Genomic DNA, 14,903 nt, shown 5'->3' with positions numbered 1-14,903 from the left:
CTGGAGGGCTGTCGCTCTGAGTGCCCAGCTGGTACCCAGCCAGACACGGCTGCTCTGCGGTGGCTTCCTCTTTACCAACTGCACAGGAGCCCATTCGTGGTCCAGACATGGGGCGCCCCTGCCTGAAGGGTGTGTGCTAGACAGCACATCCTGAGTCCAGGCATTATTTTAGTTGAATAAGAAGACTGTGCTCCCTCTCCACTCCTGCCCCCAGGACTACAGTGCAAAGTGCCCTTGGTGCTTAAGACCCAGCTGCCCGCTCCTCCAGAGAGACTCCCTGATCGCACACAACTCCATCCCCTCCAGCTGCTGCCTGAACCGCACAGTTCTGCATTCACAGACACCCTGCCTGAGGCATCCTGAATGTGTGAGTCTTCTTTCCACAAACCGTCAGTCCAGCCCCTGGGGTCAAAGTGGGGCACTCAGCAATCACTGTTTGGTGGTCAGAGGGCTAGGGCCCCCCAGGAGTGACCCTGGCACTATCCTGATGGGAGGTCACCCCCATCTGTGTCTTCCATGTGAGCTCTGGCCCACTACTGGGACCGTGACATACTGTCTTCAACCTCCTCACCCGGGCTGCCTGCCCGGCTCCCCATCTGTCAGTCATCAGCTCTTCATCTGTCTGGGAGGCCTCCTGTGCAACTTGGCAAAAGCCCACCCACGAACCCCAGGCTTCTCACCAGGGGGTGGGATGCTCCCTCCAGGTTATATTAAGAGGAGCCAATGTAGAGGCACCATGGATGCCCCTGGTCCTGCCCAAACCATGTGGACGTCACTACCAACTTGCAAAGAATCGGGCTGCGTCCATGGAGCGGTTTCTAGCCACACCCTGCCTATCTGCACCTTATGGAAACCTCTCCTCCCTTCTCCCCGCCTAGCCAGCTGGGCTGGAGCCCTGTACCCTGAGGGGAGGTGCAGGAGGCCCTTCCCGGCCCGTGGACATGCACAGAGGCCATGGCCCCTCCACCCGGCTGCTTGCAGGAGCTACCGCCAGCCTGGCCGGGTTTGTGGCTTCCCTGACAAGCCCGGTCTTCAGCCCCTGACTTCTTCCCCACTCCAGGGGGAAGAGCCTTTTGTCTTTCTTGTCCAAGGTGTTTCCCTCATTCTTGTGACCTGGGCCCCACTCTCCCCTCTGTACGAGGAGGGGCTTGGACAAATGATCCAGGGCCATTCTGGCTTGAGATGCCAGGATTCCATCTGTTCGTTTTAGGAAACGAGGGCTGTGTTGGAAGATCTGAAAGAAAAGAGGGCAGAGGCCATCTGCTGTGCCCGTCCTATCCAAGGTCAGCATTTCTGAACCCAGCCCTGAGCCCCCGCCGAGAAGCACAAGGACAGGAGGGCCCTAACGGGCGACCTTCCCTTGCGGTACTGTTTTCACGTCGTCACCACTCCCGGCCCTCCTCTGCAGCTTCACTCAAGTTGACAAACCCTCTTGCCCCCTGTCATAGGGAGGACCACGGTGCGGTCACTCCAAAGGCTTGGGTCTTCCTTTGCTGCTCCTCATGGCCGTGTGTCTCTGGGAAGGACAAGGGTGGATGTGGTAACAGACAAGCTGATGGAAGCCCAGATGCCTGGGTGGACTCACCAAGGCTTGGAGGTGTGGAAATAGGGGTGACCAGCAGGGTACTGGCTCCTTGGCCCACAGGGCTCCCCATCTCCTGGTGCAGATCTATCTGCTCCTGCAAACCCTGACACTCAGGCCCGTGCAGGCAAGACAGAAACAAGTGCGCGAGGCACTTAAAAGCAGATGTGAGTGTGCAGAAGGACACATCCAGATCCTCAAGGCAGGCTGGGCCAGGAGGCACGGCAAATGGCAAGCCAGGCGGGGTGAACACTGCAGAACTCTGGGGAAGAAATGTTAATTTGCCTCTGAATACTGTCGACTTTGTCTTTTCCACTATTGCAGTCTTCTCATGTTTAAAAGTTGTAAAATTGCAGACTTTGAAACAACCCTGAACTGAAACAACCACCCTGCTCCTGTGCTGGGCTAATGGCGGGCAACAAGGGCTGCAGAGGAGGCCAGGGCCAGGCGGGGGCAACAGGGGCTGTGGAGCAGGACAGGGCCAAGCGGGGAGCAACAGGGGCTGTGGAGCGGGCCAGGGCCAGGCGGGGGCAACAGGGGCTGCGGAGCGGGACAGGGCCAGGCGGGGAGCAACAGGGGCTGTGGAGCGGGCCAGGGCCAGGCGGGGGCAACAGGGGCTGCGGAGCGGGACAGGGCCAGGCGGGGGCAACAGGGGCTGCGGAGCGGGACAGGGCCAGGCGGGGAGCAACAGGGGCTGTGGAGCGGGCCAGGGCCAGGCGGGGGCAACAGGGGCTGCGGAGCGGGACAGGGCCAGGCGGGGAGCAACAGGGGCTGTGGAGCGGGACAGGGCCAGGCGGGGGCAACAGGGGCTGCAGAGCAGGCGCTCCCGGAGGCCAGTGCCCAGGGAAGGCAGGCACCAGGGTCGTCCGTGTCTCTGCTTGAGGATGTCTGCGTCGGGGGAGCTGGGTTTGGCTCCTGGGTGGCATGTCTTCGTCTCCCTGACCCCGCACTGCTATGGATGGGACCCGAGGAGGTGGGATGGGGTAGTGGGCTGGAACCAGGACAGCTTCTGGCCAGGCTGCTGTGGGACCCGTGCAACATCCTTCACCTCTCTGGGTCCTGGGGCACACTCTGTAAAATGTGGATTGCACATGCATGGCGCCATGAAATGAGTATGTGCAGGGCACGGCTCCCCAGGCTGGGTCCAGACTAAGCAAGATGACAGTGGTAGGTCGCAGAAACGGCTACAAATGCCCCTCCTCCCGCACCTTCTGTGACGGTGCCCTCGCACACTGACGAGGCTGGCCACAGGACTTGCTTTGGCCAATGAACATTATCAAGCGTGAAGCAAGCAACAGCTTGAAAAGTGCACCGGGGCTTGCCTTTCTCTGTGGCTTTTGGAACCCACTGCCATGAGAGAAGACTGGGCTGGCCTGCTGCAGGTTAAGAGCCATGAGATGTCTCAGCTGAGGTCCCTCTAGACCAGCTGGCTCCAAATGAAAGGGCAGATGACCACAGGTGCATGAAGAAGCTGACAGACACCAGCAGGAGAAATACCCACTGACCCACAGAACCATGACCTAAAACATCCAAGCCACCATGATTTAGCGTCAGAAGCTCACTGATAGATACAATCATGTAAAAAAACAGTGCCTCAAACAGAGTAAGAGCCATGTGAATAAAATGTGAATGAAAAGGACAACATAATTACTTTTCTGAAAAGTGTTGGAGAAGAACCAATTTTGAGGGCTGTCCTCCTGAGAGAAACATTTTCCAAGATGGAATAAACAGATAGACCCGCCCCTGCTCCAGCATCTGCTGCCCTAGTGCACGTCCTCACCGTTTCCTGGAGCGAGGCAGGACTGTCTGCGCTGTCCAGGGCTCACCCGACCCTCCAGAGCAAGGACCAGGAGAGTGCCTCTGGCTCAGCCGAGGCAGGACCTCCTATCCTGGCCTCCTGTACCATGCGCCGTGGAGAGGTCGATGTTCCCAAGGACATGCAGGCTGCTGCGATGACTGGTTGCTAACAGTCTATTTCCTCCTTTCCTAAGGAGGGCCAGGAAGGGCTCTGCAGCACGCAGAAGTTGATGTTGTGGTTAAGCCGGAAAATTAGGCTGCTTGAGAGGTGAGGGAAGCATCTGATGGAATAGCAGCTGATTCACTCTTTGTATTAAACAGATAGCACTGTTTTGGTAATCATTCTTACAGAAATCAAAGCTGCTCTGTGAATATTAACTTTTATCATTTGGGTGGCGAGTGGGGTAAGACTCACACCAGAGCCACTTCCCAAAGAACACTGTGGGTGCACCCGGACCCATGGGCACAGTGAAGGTGCCAGTTCGAGCAGCTTCCACTGGAAAATCCTGCTTTTCTATTTACCCAGCAATGGCAGAATTCCAAAGCCCACATCAGAAAACAACAGGGAATCTCTGGGGCCGTTTATCTCCTCATGATGGCAGTGAAGGAGGCTGGGCTCCACTCACCCTCTGGGATCCTCACTTTGCCCCCACTGGAGGTTCCTGACAGTCGGTTCCTGGGAGCGGGATGCAGAGGACACCCCTACTCTGGCCTGGACTCCTACAGGCACGGGGGCACTGGGGGGACCACCCCCCTCTGCAGGCATCAGGACTGGTAGGCTGCTCCCCAGCTGACCTGTGAGCCCAGGACAACCATGCCCTCCGCCACCCGCCCCGCCCACACGTCTGGGATCGTTTGGTGTCTGCAGCCTCTTCCCTCCCCACTGCAGTCTCTTCTCCTGGCCTGGGGGCTGCCGCAGAGGGGCTGGCTTGGGTCAGAAGTTTGCAAAGGTGCCCTCAGAGGCCAGTGCTGCTCAGAGGCTGTATTTTGTTTTGTTTTGTCTGTAGCTTAAAAACTAAAAATTTATTTCAGGTTTGAGTCAGTAAAACTCAGATACATTTGTGCTCTGGTTCTACACACAAAAATGGCTAACAGGCTGATTCTGGCTCTTGGGACGTAAGCAAAGTTGGAGGTTCACCCTGTGGGTCACCCCTCAGTGCCTGGCCTTTGCCCCCTCAAGTGCTGCATTAGAATATTCCCATGCTGAGCACAGGCAGAAGAGAACTAGTCCAGCCTCATGGACAAATCCACTCCACCAGTGAGCGTGGGTATCCTAACATCAGGACTGTGACGAGGTCCGGAGGACAGGGCCCTCCTCTGTGTCAAGCAGAGCAAGCCCACGTACATCCATTCGGCATTTTCTGCTGTCGTAACATGTGTTTGAATAGGGGCTTTTTGGCTGAAAATGTTAGAAAACCAAGTGGAGTGCCCTGGATGAGTTTCCTTCAGTGTGGCTGTTCGCTTCTATTCCTTTTCCCCTTTGCTGCCATGTGAGAATAAGAGAAGGGGCCAGCCCCCAAGCAGCAAGAGTCTGGGCACGGCTGGACTTTGTGGGCTGCACTTGGACATCCACTTACCGTGGAGACGGAGGCCTGTCTGTCTGGGGCAGCTGGGAGCAGACTGGCTCTTACCCTCATTCCCATCACTGGCTCTGACCGTGAGTGTGGTGGTGGCCGAGCCTAGACAAAGAGGAAGGCTTCCTCTAGGAGCTTCCTGGGGCAGGGTACAAGGAGATTTGCAGGGGCTTGTGGAATAGAACACTTGGTCATCTTGGCCACGGTCAGGCACCATGCCGTTATCTGTGGGGGACACACGCACAGTCACAGAGCCTGGGGCAATGGAGAAGCACTGAGTTGCCACTTGAGGATTCAGTCTGGAATGCAAAAGGGTCTGGCGTGGTGCATGCAGAGCTCTAAAAATTGTAAATTATAATCCAACAGGTAAAATGTGGGAGACTTTTACGTAAAAGCACAAATTGGTATGTGAACTGGAAAGGCCCACGACCCAGCAGCCCTGGGCCTGCCAGCCACCTAGCTGCATGACTGGCCGCTGTCTTCTCAGCAGGGATCTCCTGCTCACTGCTCTGCTCAGCCCAGGCCGGGCCCTAGCGGCTGCCTGTTTCCTCCTTGATGCCCTGGAGTCAGCCCTCTCCTCAACCTGCTTCGCTCATCTGCACCCCCATGCTTGGCCCTCTGTAGGGGTCTGAGTTTGCAACCTCTGGGCAAGCTCTGGTACGGGATCCAGGAGGCCTGGCTGTCAGCTCACCTTCCTTCCTACACCCTGGGGTGACCATGCGGGGCTGGCTCCCCTCGCCCTGCCATGCCTGGCTTCCTGATGGCCCCCTGCACCCATACTACCCTGGCTCTCTGGCCTCCCCTGAATGCTGTGCTGGTTAGGCCCGGCAGCCCAGCCGCAGCTGGGTGGGAAGATACCACCTTTCAAGGAGCTGCTCCCCTTGTTGATGTTTTAATTAAACCCTCTTCACAGATATTTATTCAAAGGGAATCAGCAAGGAATAATCGAGCACTAACAGGACTGGATAGAATTAATTTCTGCCATAAAATTAACGTGTGCCGGTAACTAGGGCAAAACTAGGAGCAACCAATGGCCTTGGTCTTTAAAGGAAACTGAAAGTGTGGGCTGAAGAGGTGCAAGAGGAGGGCGGGCTGTGGCTGCCTTGGCCCTGTGCTGGCCCTGCCCCAGCCTTGGGCAGCTGGCTCCTGGGTGTGAGCACAAGCTGTCCTCCTGCTGGGGGTCCATGTCCACGGGAGGTGACGTCCGCAGGGCAGCCCCTGTGTCTGGGCTGGGAGTGCTCCGGGCTCAATGGGGTACTGAAGTGAGAGGTGCTCAGTCGTGTCCGACTCTTTGCGACCCCACGGACCATACAGCCCATGGAGTTCTCCAGGCCAGAATACTGGAGTGGGTAGCCTTTCCCTCCTCCAGGGGATCTTCCTGACCCAGGGGTTGAACCCGGGTCTCCTGCACTGCGGGCGGGTTCTTCACCAGCTGCGCCCCCAGGGAAGCCCACAGGGTGGGGACAGACACGCGTGTCCCTGCCTGTTTTAGCCATGCCTCTCGGCGTCCTGTCCCCTGTCCCCCTGGACCCCAGTGCGGCAGTGACCTCTTAAAGCGCCTTCCTGCCTCCACTGCCACCCTGTGCCTGCCTCCCTCCTTCTAACGCATCTGGTTCACCCTTCTTGAGGGGCAAAAACTTTGATGGGTTCCCTCTGCCTTCAGGAGAAAGCGCCACCACGTCAGTGCCACAGCTGGGCTGCTCCGTACTCTCCCCAGCAACCTCAGCCCCAGTGCTTTTTTGCTATCAGCCCTGTACTCCGATCCACGGTTCTCTGCCAGCACCTCGAGTGGACTCCAGGCTCACCCTACAGAACCACTGACTTCTATTCCTTTGTCTAGGTCGGACCTGAACCTCAGGCCTGGAACAAGTGCTGCCTCCTCCAGGAAGCCCTCTCTGAGCACCCAGGCACAGAGGGCTTTGCACACATGAATGTTCTCGTGGCCCTTGCCTGTGTCCCCTTGTCCCCCAGCCCCGTAAACAGCTTCCTTATGAATCCTGCCTCTCCAGCCATGGTGGGACCCCATGTGCCAGAAGGTTGGGCCTGGCCACCTCCCCTCCTCCCCCAGCAAGTGGCCCCATCTACATCCAGAGCCCAAGAAGACAGAGCCTCGCTGGGACCAGGGACCACAGTAAGTACATTATTTTAAACTGCATCCTCTTAACTGTAGGGGTTACTATTTTATCCCTATTTTACTGATGGTGAAACAGCTCCAGAGAGGTAAAGTAATTTGCCCAAAGCCTAGAGTTGCCAGATAAAATACAGGATGCCCAGTTAAATTTGAATTTCAGATAAATAACAGATAAAGTATAATATATGTTAATCTCTAATACTGCATGGGACATACACTAAAATGCTATTGATTGTTTATCTGAAATTCAAATTTAACCTGGTGTCCTATATTTTAAGTTGCTAAAATCTAGCAGCCCTACCAAGACCACTCTAAAATAATTGGCAACTCTGGGCCATGAACCCAGACCATCTGGCTTCTGTCCACACACCTAACCACCGCACACACCAACTCTCAGGGTCGAAGGTCAGGAGCTCCCCTGCATTGGCACCTCAGCTTGATCCCAGCCCCAGGCTGCTTCCAAAGGAGAGTGCGTGGGAATGAGTTTTTTCTTTTTTTTTTTTTTTTTGTATTTTAACATTTATAATGGGTTTTTAATGTAGCCAACTTTGTTGCTAGCTCCTTTCCAGCTCCTTAATTCTTTTGAAATGAAATCTTGCCCCAAAGGACCCGTTAATGGTGCCACTTAATGAAAACAGTAAACAGGCCTTTCCCTCTGGTCGGGTGGCTGCTGTCTGCAGGACCAAGGGCAGCCCTGACCACAGGATCAGGGTGCTTCCCAGGCTGGGTGGAGCTTCCCAGCTCCTCAGTACCGGGCCTCATCTTCAGGGGAGGATTTCCTACTCGCCCATTCAAATTCTTTAAACTTTGAGGCTGCGGGGTGCTAATAGGCCTGTGGTTCTTTGTTCGTGGTGCCAAGAGAATTCTCTCCTTTAATCCTCTCAGGAGACTCTGGGATGTGGAACGGCGGTGCTCTTACACAGGTGGGCCATGGAGAGGTGAAGTAACGCGCCCAAGTGTGAACAGCTGCGAGGCAGTAGCGGTGTTATCTATAGTTCACTGCCCAGTACTTTTGAATTCAGCCTTCCTGACCCCACCCTGGGGGCAAGTTCTGTCTCACCTGCGTCCACGCTGCCTCCAGTGCCCCAGGCTCCAGGCAGACCGGCTGCCACACAGAGGCCACGGGGCCCTCCCTCTCCTGCTATTAGACAGACCTTCCTGTTCCCTTCTGCTGGAGCCCGCCCACCCTCCGTGGATCAGCCCAGAGACGCCCACAGCATGACCTCCAAGACAGCTTTCCATCTGCCTGCTTCTTACCCCGGACCCTCTGCCCCAGGCCCAGCCCTGCCCTAGTCCTTGAACCCTGCCTCTCGCCACATCAGCGCCCACGTGGGCAGCGCAGTGTTCCTGACGGGCCTGTCCACGTCCACTAACCCAACAGCCAGGCAACCATCTAGCAGAGGCCAGAGTGCTCTGTGCACATGCAAAGTACTCACCTTCCCCCACCCCAGCCCCAGCCCCCAGCGGCTTCATGCAGGCTGGCTCATTCCTCCCTGGGCCCCTCCTCAACACCCCTCCGCACCTCCCTTGGTCCAGCATCCGTCCACACGGCTCACCCCATGTCCTCTCACCCACCACTTGCCCCTCCCTCCACGGGGTCCCTCAGACACCACATCCTCCTTGGCCTGGCTGGAGGCGCCTGTTGCCCCATGGGCTCCAGAGCAAGTCATGTTTAGCTGCACTGTGTTTGAGTGGCCACGGTGGCTTATGTTTTGATTGCTGTCTCCTCTGACAGTGGGTAAACCCACAGTTGTTTCGCACCCTGCCCAAACCTGCAGTGCTTACCAAGTGTTTGTTCAATGAATGAGTGGAAGTTGTTCTTAGAGACCCGCAGTGGTCTAAGCAGGCGTGATGCACGAGGCATTGGCCAGCTGCTTCCTGTCTGTCAACTTAAACACAAGCTGTGTCTTCAACTACATACGCTACCTGACCTTTTTCACCTGCCCAAGACTGTGTGCACACAGCTCTTTGTCTATCTTTTTCCAAATTAACTTCACCTTCATTTTCCCTTTATCCCAGTTTTGTCATTAAATAATTTTCACTCTGTTATGCCACGTGCAGCTTTGTAAACCACTTCAAATTTTTCCCCTAGGGAAAAATTATATATATATGTATATGTATATGTGTGTGTGTGTGTGTATTTGTATAATTTGCATATTTTGGATGAGACATATAGCATCACTGACTCAACAGACATGAACTTGAGCAAACTCCAGGACATAGTGGAGGACAGGGAAACCTGGTGTGCTGCAGTCCATAGGGTCACAAAGAGGTGGACATGACTTAGTGACTGAACGACAACAGTATTTTGTATAATTTATACACACACACACATATATGAGTATATGAGCTTCCCTGGTGGCTCAGTGGTAAAGTATCCACCTGCTTATGCAGCAGATGCAGGAGACATGGGTTTGATCACTGGGCCGGGAAGATCCCCTGGAGAAATGGAGAAGGAAATAGCAACGCACTCTGGTATTCTTGCCTGGGAGATCCCATGGACAGAGGAGCCTGGTGGGCCCCAGTCCATGGGGTTGCAAGAGCTAGACACCACTTAGTGACTAAATAACTATATATATATATATATATATATATATCAGTTCAGTTCAGTTCAGTTGCTCAGTCGTGTCCATCTCTTTGCGACCCCATGAACTGCAGCACACCAGGCCTCCCTGTCCATCACCAACTCTGGAAGTTCACTCAAACTCATGTCCATCGAGTCAGTGATGCCATCCAGCCATCTCATCCTCTGTCGTCCCCTTCTCCTCCTGCCCCCAATCCCTCCCAGCATCAGAGTCTTTTCCAATGAGTCAACTCTTCGCATGAGGTGACCAAAGTACTGGAGTTTCAGCTTTAGCATCAGTCCTTCCAAAGAAATCCCAGGGCTGATCTCCTTCAGAATGGACTGGTTGGATCTCCTTGCAGTCCAAGGAGACTCTCAAGAGTCTTCTCCAACACCACAGTTCAAAAGCATCACTTCTTCAGCACTCAGCTTTCTTCACAGTCCATCTCTCATATCCATACACGACCACTGGAAAAACCACAGCCTTGACTAGACGGACCTTTGTTGGCAAAGTAATGTCTCTGTTTTTGAATATGCTATGTAGGTTGGTCATAACTTTCCTTCCAAGGAGCAAGCGTCTTTTAATTTCATGGCTCCAATCACCATCTGCAGTGATTTTGGAGCCCAGAAAAATAAAGTCTGACACTGTTTCCACTGTTTCCCCATCTATTTCCCATGAAGTGATGGGACCAGATGCCATGATCTTCGTTTTCTGAATGTTGAGCTTTAAGCCAACTTTTTAACTCACCTCTTTCACCTTCATCAAGAGGCTTTTTAGTTCGTCTTCACTTTCTGCCATAAGGGTGGTGTCATCTGCATATCTGAGGTTATTGATATTTCTCCTGGCAATCTTGATTCCAGCTTGTGCTTCTTCCAGCCCAGCTGGAAGATTGGGGATGATGCACTTCTCATGATGCACTCTGCATATAAGTTAAATAAGCAGGGTGACAATATATAGCCTTGACGAACTCCTTTTCCTATTTGGAACCAGTCTGTTGTTCCATGTCCAGTTCTAACTGTTGCTTCCTGACCTGCATACAGATTTCTCAAGAGGCAGGTCAGGTGGTCTGGTATTCCCATCTCTTTCAGAATTTTCCACAGTTTATTGTGATCCACACAAAGGCTTTGGCATAGACAATAAAGCAGAAATAGATGCTTTTCTGGAACTCTCTTGCTTTTTCGATGATCCAGCAGATGTTGGCAATTTGATCTCTGGTTCCTCTGCCTTTTCTAAAACCAGCTTGAACACCTGGAAGTTCATGGTTCACGTATTGCTGAAGCCTGGCTTGGAGAATTTTGAGCATTATTTTACTAGTGTGTGAGATGAGTGCAATTGTGCGGTAGTTTGAGCATTCTTTGGCATTGCCTTTCTTTGGGATTGGAATGAAAACTGACCTTTTCCAGTCCTGTGGCCACTGCTGAGTCTTCCAAATTTGCTGGCATATTGAGTGCAGCACTTTGACAGCATCATCTTTAGGATTTGAAATAGCTCAACTGGAATTCCATCACCTCCACTAGCTTTGTTTGCAGTGATACTTCCTAAGGCCCACTTGACTTCACATTCCAGGATGTCTGGCTCTAGGTCAGTGATCACACCATCGTGATTATCTGGGTTGTGAAGATCTTTTTTGTACAGTTCTTCTGTGTATTCTTGCCACCTCTTCTTAATATCTTTTGCTTCTGTTAGGTCCATCCCATTTCTGTCCTTTATCAAGCCCATCTTTGCATGAAATGTTCCCTTGGTATCTCTAATTTTCTTGAAGAGATCTCTAGTCTTTCCCATTCTGTTGTTTTCCTCTATTTCTTTGCATTGATCGCTGAGGAAGGCTTTCTTATCTCTTCTTGCTATTCTTTGGAACTCTGCATTCAGATGCTTATATCTTTCCTTTGCTCCTTTGCTTTTCGCTTCTCTTCTTTTCACAGCTATTTGTAAGGCCTCCCCAGACAACCATTTTGCCCTTTTGCATTTCTTTTCCACGGGGGTGGTCTTGATTCCTGTCTTCTGTACAATGTCACGAACCTCAGTCCGTAGTTCATCAGGCACTCTATCTATCAGATCTAGGCCCTTAAATCTATTTCTCACTTCCTCTGTATAATCATAAGGCATTTGATTTAGGTCATACCTGAATGGTCTAGCGGTTTTCCCTACTTTCTTCAATTTAAGTCTAAATTTGGCAATAAGGAGTTCATGATCTGAGCCACAGTCAGCTCCTGGTCTTGTTTTTGCTGACTGTATAGAGCTTCTCCATCTTTGGCTGCAAAGAATATAATCAATCTGATTTCGGTATTGACCATCTGGTGATGTCCATGTGTAGAGTCTTCTCTTGTGTTGTTGGAAGATGGTGTTTGCTATGACCAGTGCGTTCTCTTGGCAAAACTCTATTAGCCTTTGCCCTGCTTCATTCCGTATTCCAAGGCCAAATTTGCCTGTTACTCCAGGTGTTTCTTGACTTCCTACTTTTGCCTTCCAGTCCCCTATAATGAAAAGGACATCTTTTTTGGGTGTTAGTTCTAAAAGGTCTTGTAGGTCTTCACAGAACCGTTCAACTTCAGCTTCTTCAGCATTACTGGTTGGGGCATAGACTTGGATTACTGTGATATTGAATGGTTTGCCTTGGAAACAAACAGAGATCATTCTGCCGTTTTTGAGATTGCATCCAAGTACTGCATTTTGGACTCTTTTGTTGACCATGATGGCTACTCCATTTCTTCTGAGGGATTCCTGCCCACAGTAGTAGACATAATGGTCATCTGAGTTAAATTCACCCATTCCAGTCCATTTTAGTTCGCTGATTCCTAGAATGTTGACGTTCACTCTTGCCATCTCCTGTTTGACCACTTCCAATTTGCCTTGATTCATGGACCTAACATTCCAGCTTCCTATGCAGTATTGCTGTTTACAGCATCGGACCTTGCTTTATCACCAGTCATATCCACAAACTGGGTATTGTTTTTGCTTTGGCTCCATCCCTTCATTCTTTCTGGAGTTATTTCTCCACTGATCTCCAGTAGCATATTGGGCACCTACCGACCTGGGGAGTTCCTCTTTCAGTATCCTATCATTTTGCCTTTTGACTGTTCATGGGGTTCTCAAGGAAAGAATATTGAAGTGGTTTGCCATTTCCTTCTCCAGTGGACCACATTCTGTCTGACGGACCATATATATATATATGGGCTGTCAGTTTTAAAATCTTTTAAAGCAGTAGACCTCCTTTTTCAAGCTAATTGCTGCGTGGAACCTCAATATTTAAAACCATTAGAGGGAGAATTTCGCTGATGGTCCAGTGGTTAAGACCCTGCGCTTCGAATGCAGAGCACATGGGTTTGATCCCTGGCTGGAGAACTAGGATTCCACATGCCCAGCATTGTGGCCAAAAAAAAAAGTCACTCCTCTTCCCACACCCCCAACAACCCCCACCTCCCCAAAAAGAAAAAAAGATTAGAAGCAAAACTGCTTTGTTTGTGGCTGGAGACAGGGCTGGGAAGCCCGGGGCTCCAAGGAACAAAGTTTGGGAACCACTCATTAGAGACTCTTTATGGCCCCTTCCAGACCTAAAACTCACAGACTTGTAGATGCCAGAATGCTGGCGTGCCCAGTACACAGATGAGGAAGGGGAGACCTGTCAGTGCTTCAAGGGGGTGGTCCCTGCTTCTTTTTGAGGCATTTCAGCCTCCTTTAGCTCCCACTGGTCCCCTGCATAGCCTTTATGTCTCTCGGTGCAGAGTGTGCTCAGATTAACCAGGTCAGGCAAACAGTGGGCACTCAATCAGTGCCTGCTCAAGGAGGGCTTCTCACAGTGTGGGTCCAGGCCTGAGAGCTGGGCATGGCCAAGAAAAAGCAGGAGTGACAGCCTGGAGGCCCAGGGCCAGGGGAGAAGGGCTGTAGGTCCCCAAGGCCAGCACAGCGGAACACAACAGCAGCACCTTTCTCTAGAGTCCACCTTGGCAACACCTGGACATTTCTTTTTCACACTGAGGACTTTTCTTCAGGAACACAATTGGACTGAAAAGGTTCACACATTTTAATTGCCCAGGGACAGTGCTCTGAAAATTCTATAACATGTGCTCATTAAATAAAATTAGCACAGAGGAGCTGCCCAGGATATGTCACGCATTAAAAGATGACTCTGTAGAATAGAATGCATTATGAATTATTGCCTTGTGTATTTTTGTTACATTAGTTTTTAATGCAAAAGCAGCTACTCATCTGCCTACCTGGAGATCTGACTTTTTAAATGCTTGAAAAAATATATTTAACTTTTACATGGACAGTCATCATCAAGTCTTTGCCAGGCTGCATCCTCCAGAATGCCCAGTGTCCGCTCCTGCCCCTCACAGCAAGGGACAGAGGTGCCTTCTGCAGGCTGAGGGGTTAAGGAAGCTGGGGCAGGCTGGGAATTGGCTGTGTCCCCTTGCTCTGCCTGTCCTCTCTGTGGCCCAGGGCCAGCAGGCAGAGGCATGACCTGGCATGAAACTCTGGTCCACACCACCACCTGGGACCTTTCTCCCTTCAGCCTCCCCTTCCTGGAGGATGTGGCCTGGGTATGCAGAGGTCAGGTGTGGAGAATCCTGACCCCAGGCATGTCTCCTCCTCCAGCCCCACTCTTCCTGCTGGGCCCATCTTGCATTCGTGTTTCATCCACACAATGAAACAAGATACTCATCCAAGGATAAGTATCTACTCACCCTTCTTTCTGTCCCCCTCTCCCATCCAGCCACTCAGTTTTAGCCTTTTCCCACACATTCCTTCCAGCCAGCCACATGTCCCTTCATCCTTCCTTTCACCCCTCCCCCCCCAACCTCTGTCATCCAGTCACACATCTTTCCCTCACTCATTCATCAGACACTTGTTTTCCAGTTCATCTCTCCATCCGTCCTGTCCCTCATCCATGCAAACCTTTAGTCCTGGCCCTGTCACCTCTTGGCTGGATTACTGGCTCTGAAGTGGTCTCCCCATATCCACTCTGCTCCTACCTCTCCAGCCTCCACAGCTGCAGCCAGGATGTTATTTCAGAAAGCATCACGCCCTGCCAGCCACTTGTTCCCATTCATGGCCAAGAGCCAAAGCCTCCCTGGGATATGACCTGAACTCCTCTTCACTTAATTCCCCTGTGCCTCTTCTTGCTCTCTGTGCCCTAGACACAGTAACTCTCTGTCAGGCCTTAGTACCCGCCTGCTCCCTCTTGCCAGAGGATCTTTGCACATGCTGCCCCTCTTCTTGGAAGGCCCTAGTTGCTCTCGTTCTCAAGCCCACTC

General features: G+C 52.2%; 2 protein-coding genes across 17 annotated transcripts in view; one reads left to right on the top strand and one right to left on the bottom strand.

Moving 5' to 3' along the window:
- Positions 1 to 9,133, top strand: part of LOC129632547 (uncharacterized) — a 94,370-nt gene extending 85,237 nt beyond the window's left edge. For all 16 annotated transcript variants that reach the window (XM_055554278.1, XM_055554277.1, XM_055554275.1 and 13 more), the window contains 3 exons: positions 215 to 367; positions 6,794 to 7,084; positions 7,970 to 9,133. In XM_055554278.1, coding sequence (XP_055410253.1) covers positions 215 to 367; positions 6,794 to 7,084; positions 7,970 to 8,026 — 501 coding nt within the window. In that variant the 3' untranslated portion in view covers positions 8,027 to 9,133. The remainder of the gene's footprint in view (positions 1 to 214; positions 368 to 6,793; positions 7,085 to 7,969) is intronic.
- VSTM2B (V-set and transmembrane domain containing 2B) overlaps positions 1 to 14,903 on the bottom strand; it is a 28,603-nt gene that overhangs the window by 782 nt on the left and 12,918 nt on the right. The gene's annotated exons all lie outside the window — the stretch shown is intronic.

This window comes from Bubalus kerabau, chromosome 17 (assembly GCF_029407905.1).
Source record: "Bubalus kerabau isolate K-KA32 ecotype Philippines breed swamp buffalo chromosome 17, PCC_UOA_SB_1v2, whole genome shotgun sequence".
NCBI lineage: Eukaryota > Metazoa > Chordata > Mammalia > Artiodactyla > Bovidae > Bubalus > Bubalus kerabau.
This window is presented reverse-complemented; position numbering and strand designations above follow the sequence as displayed.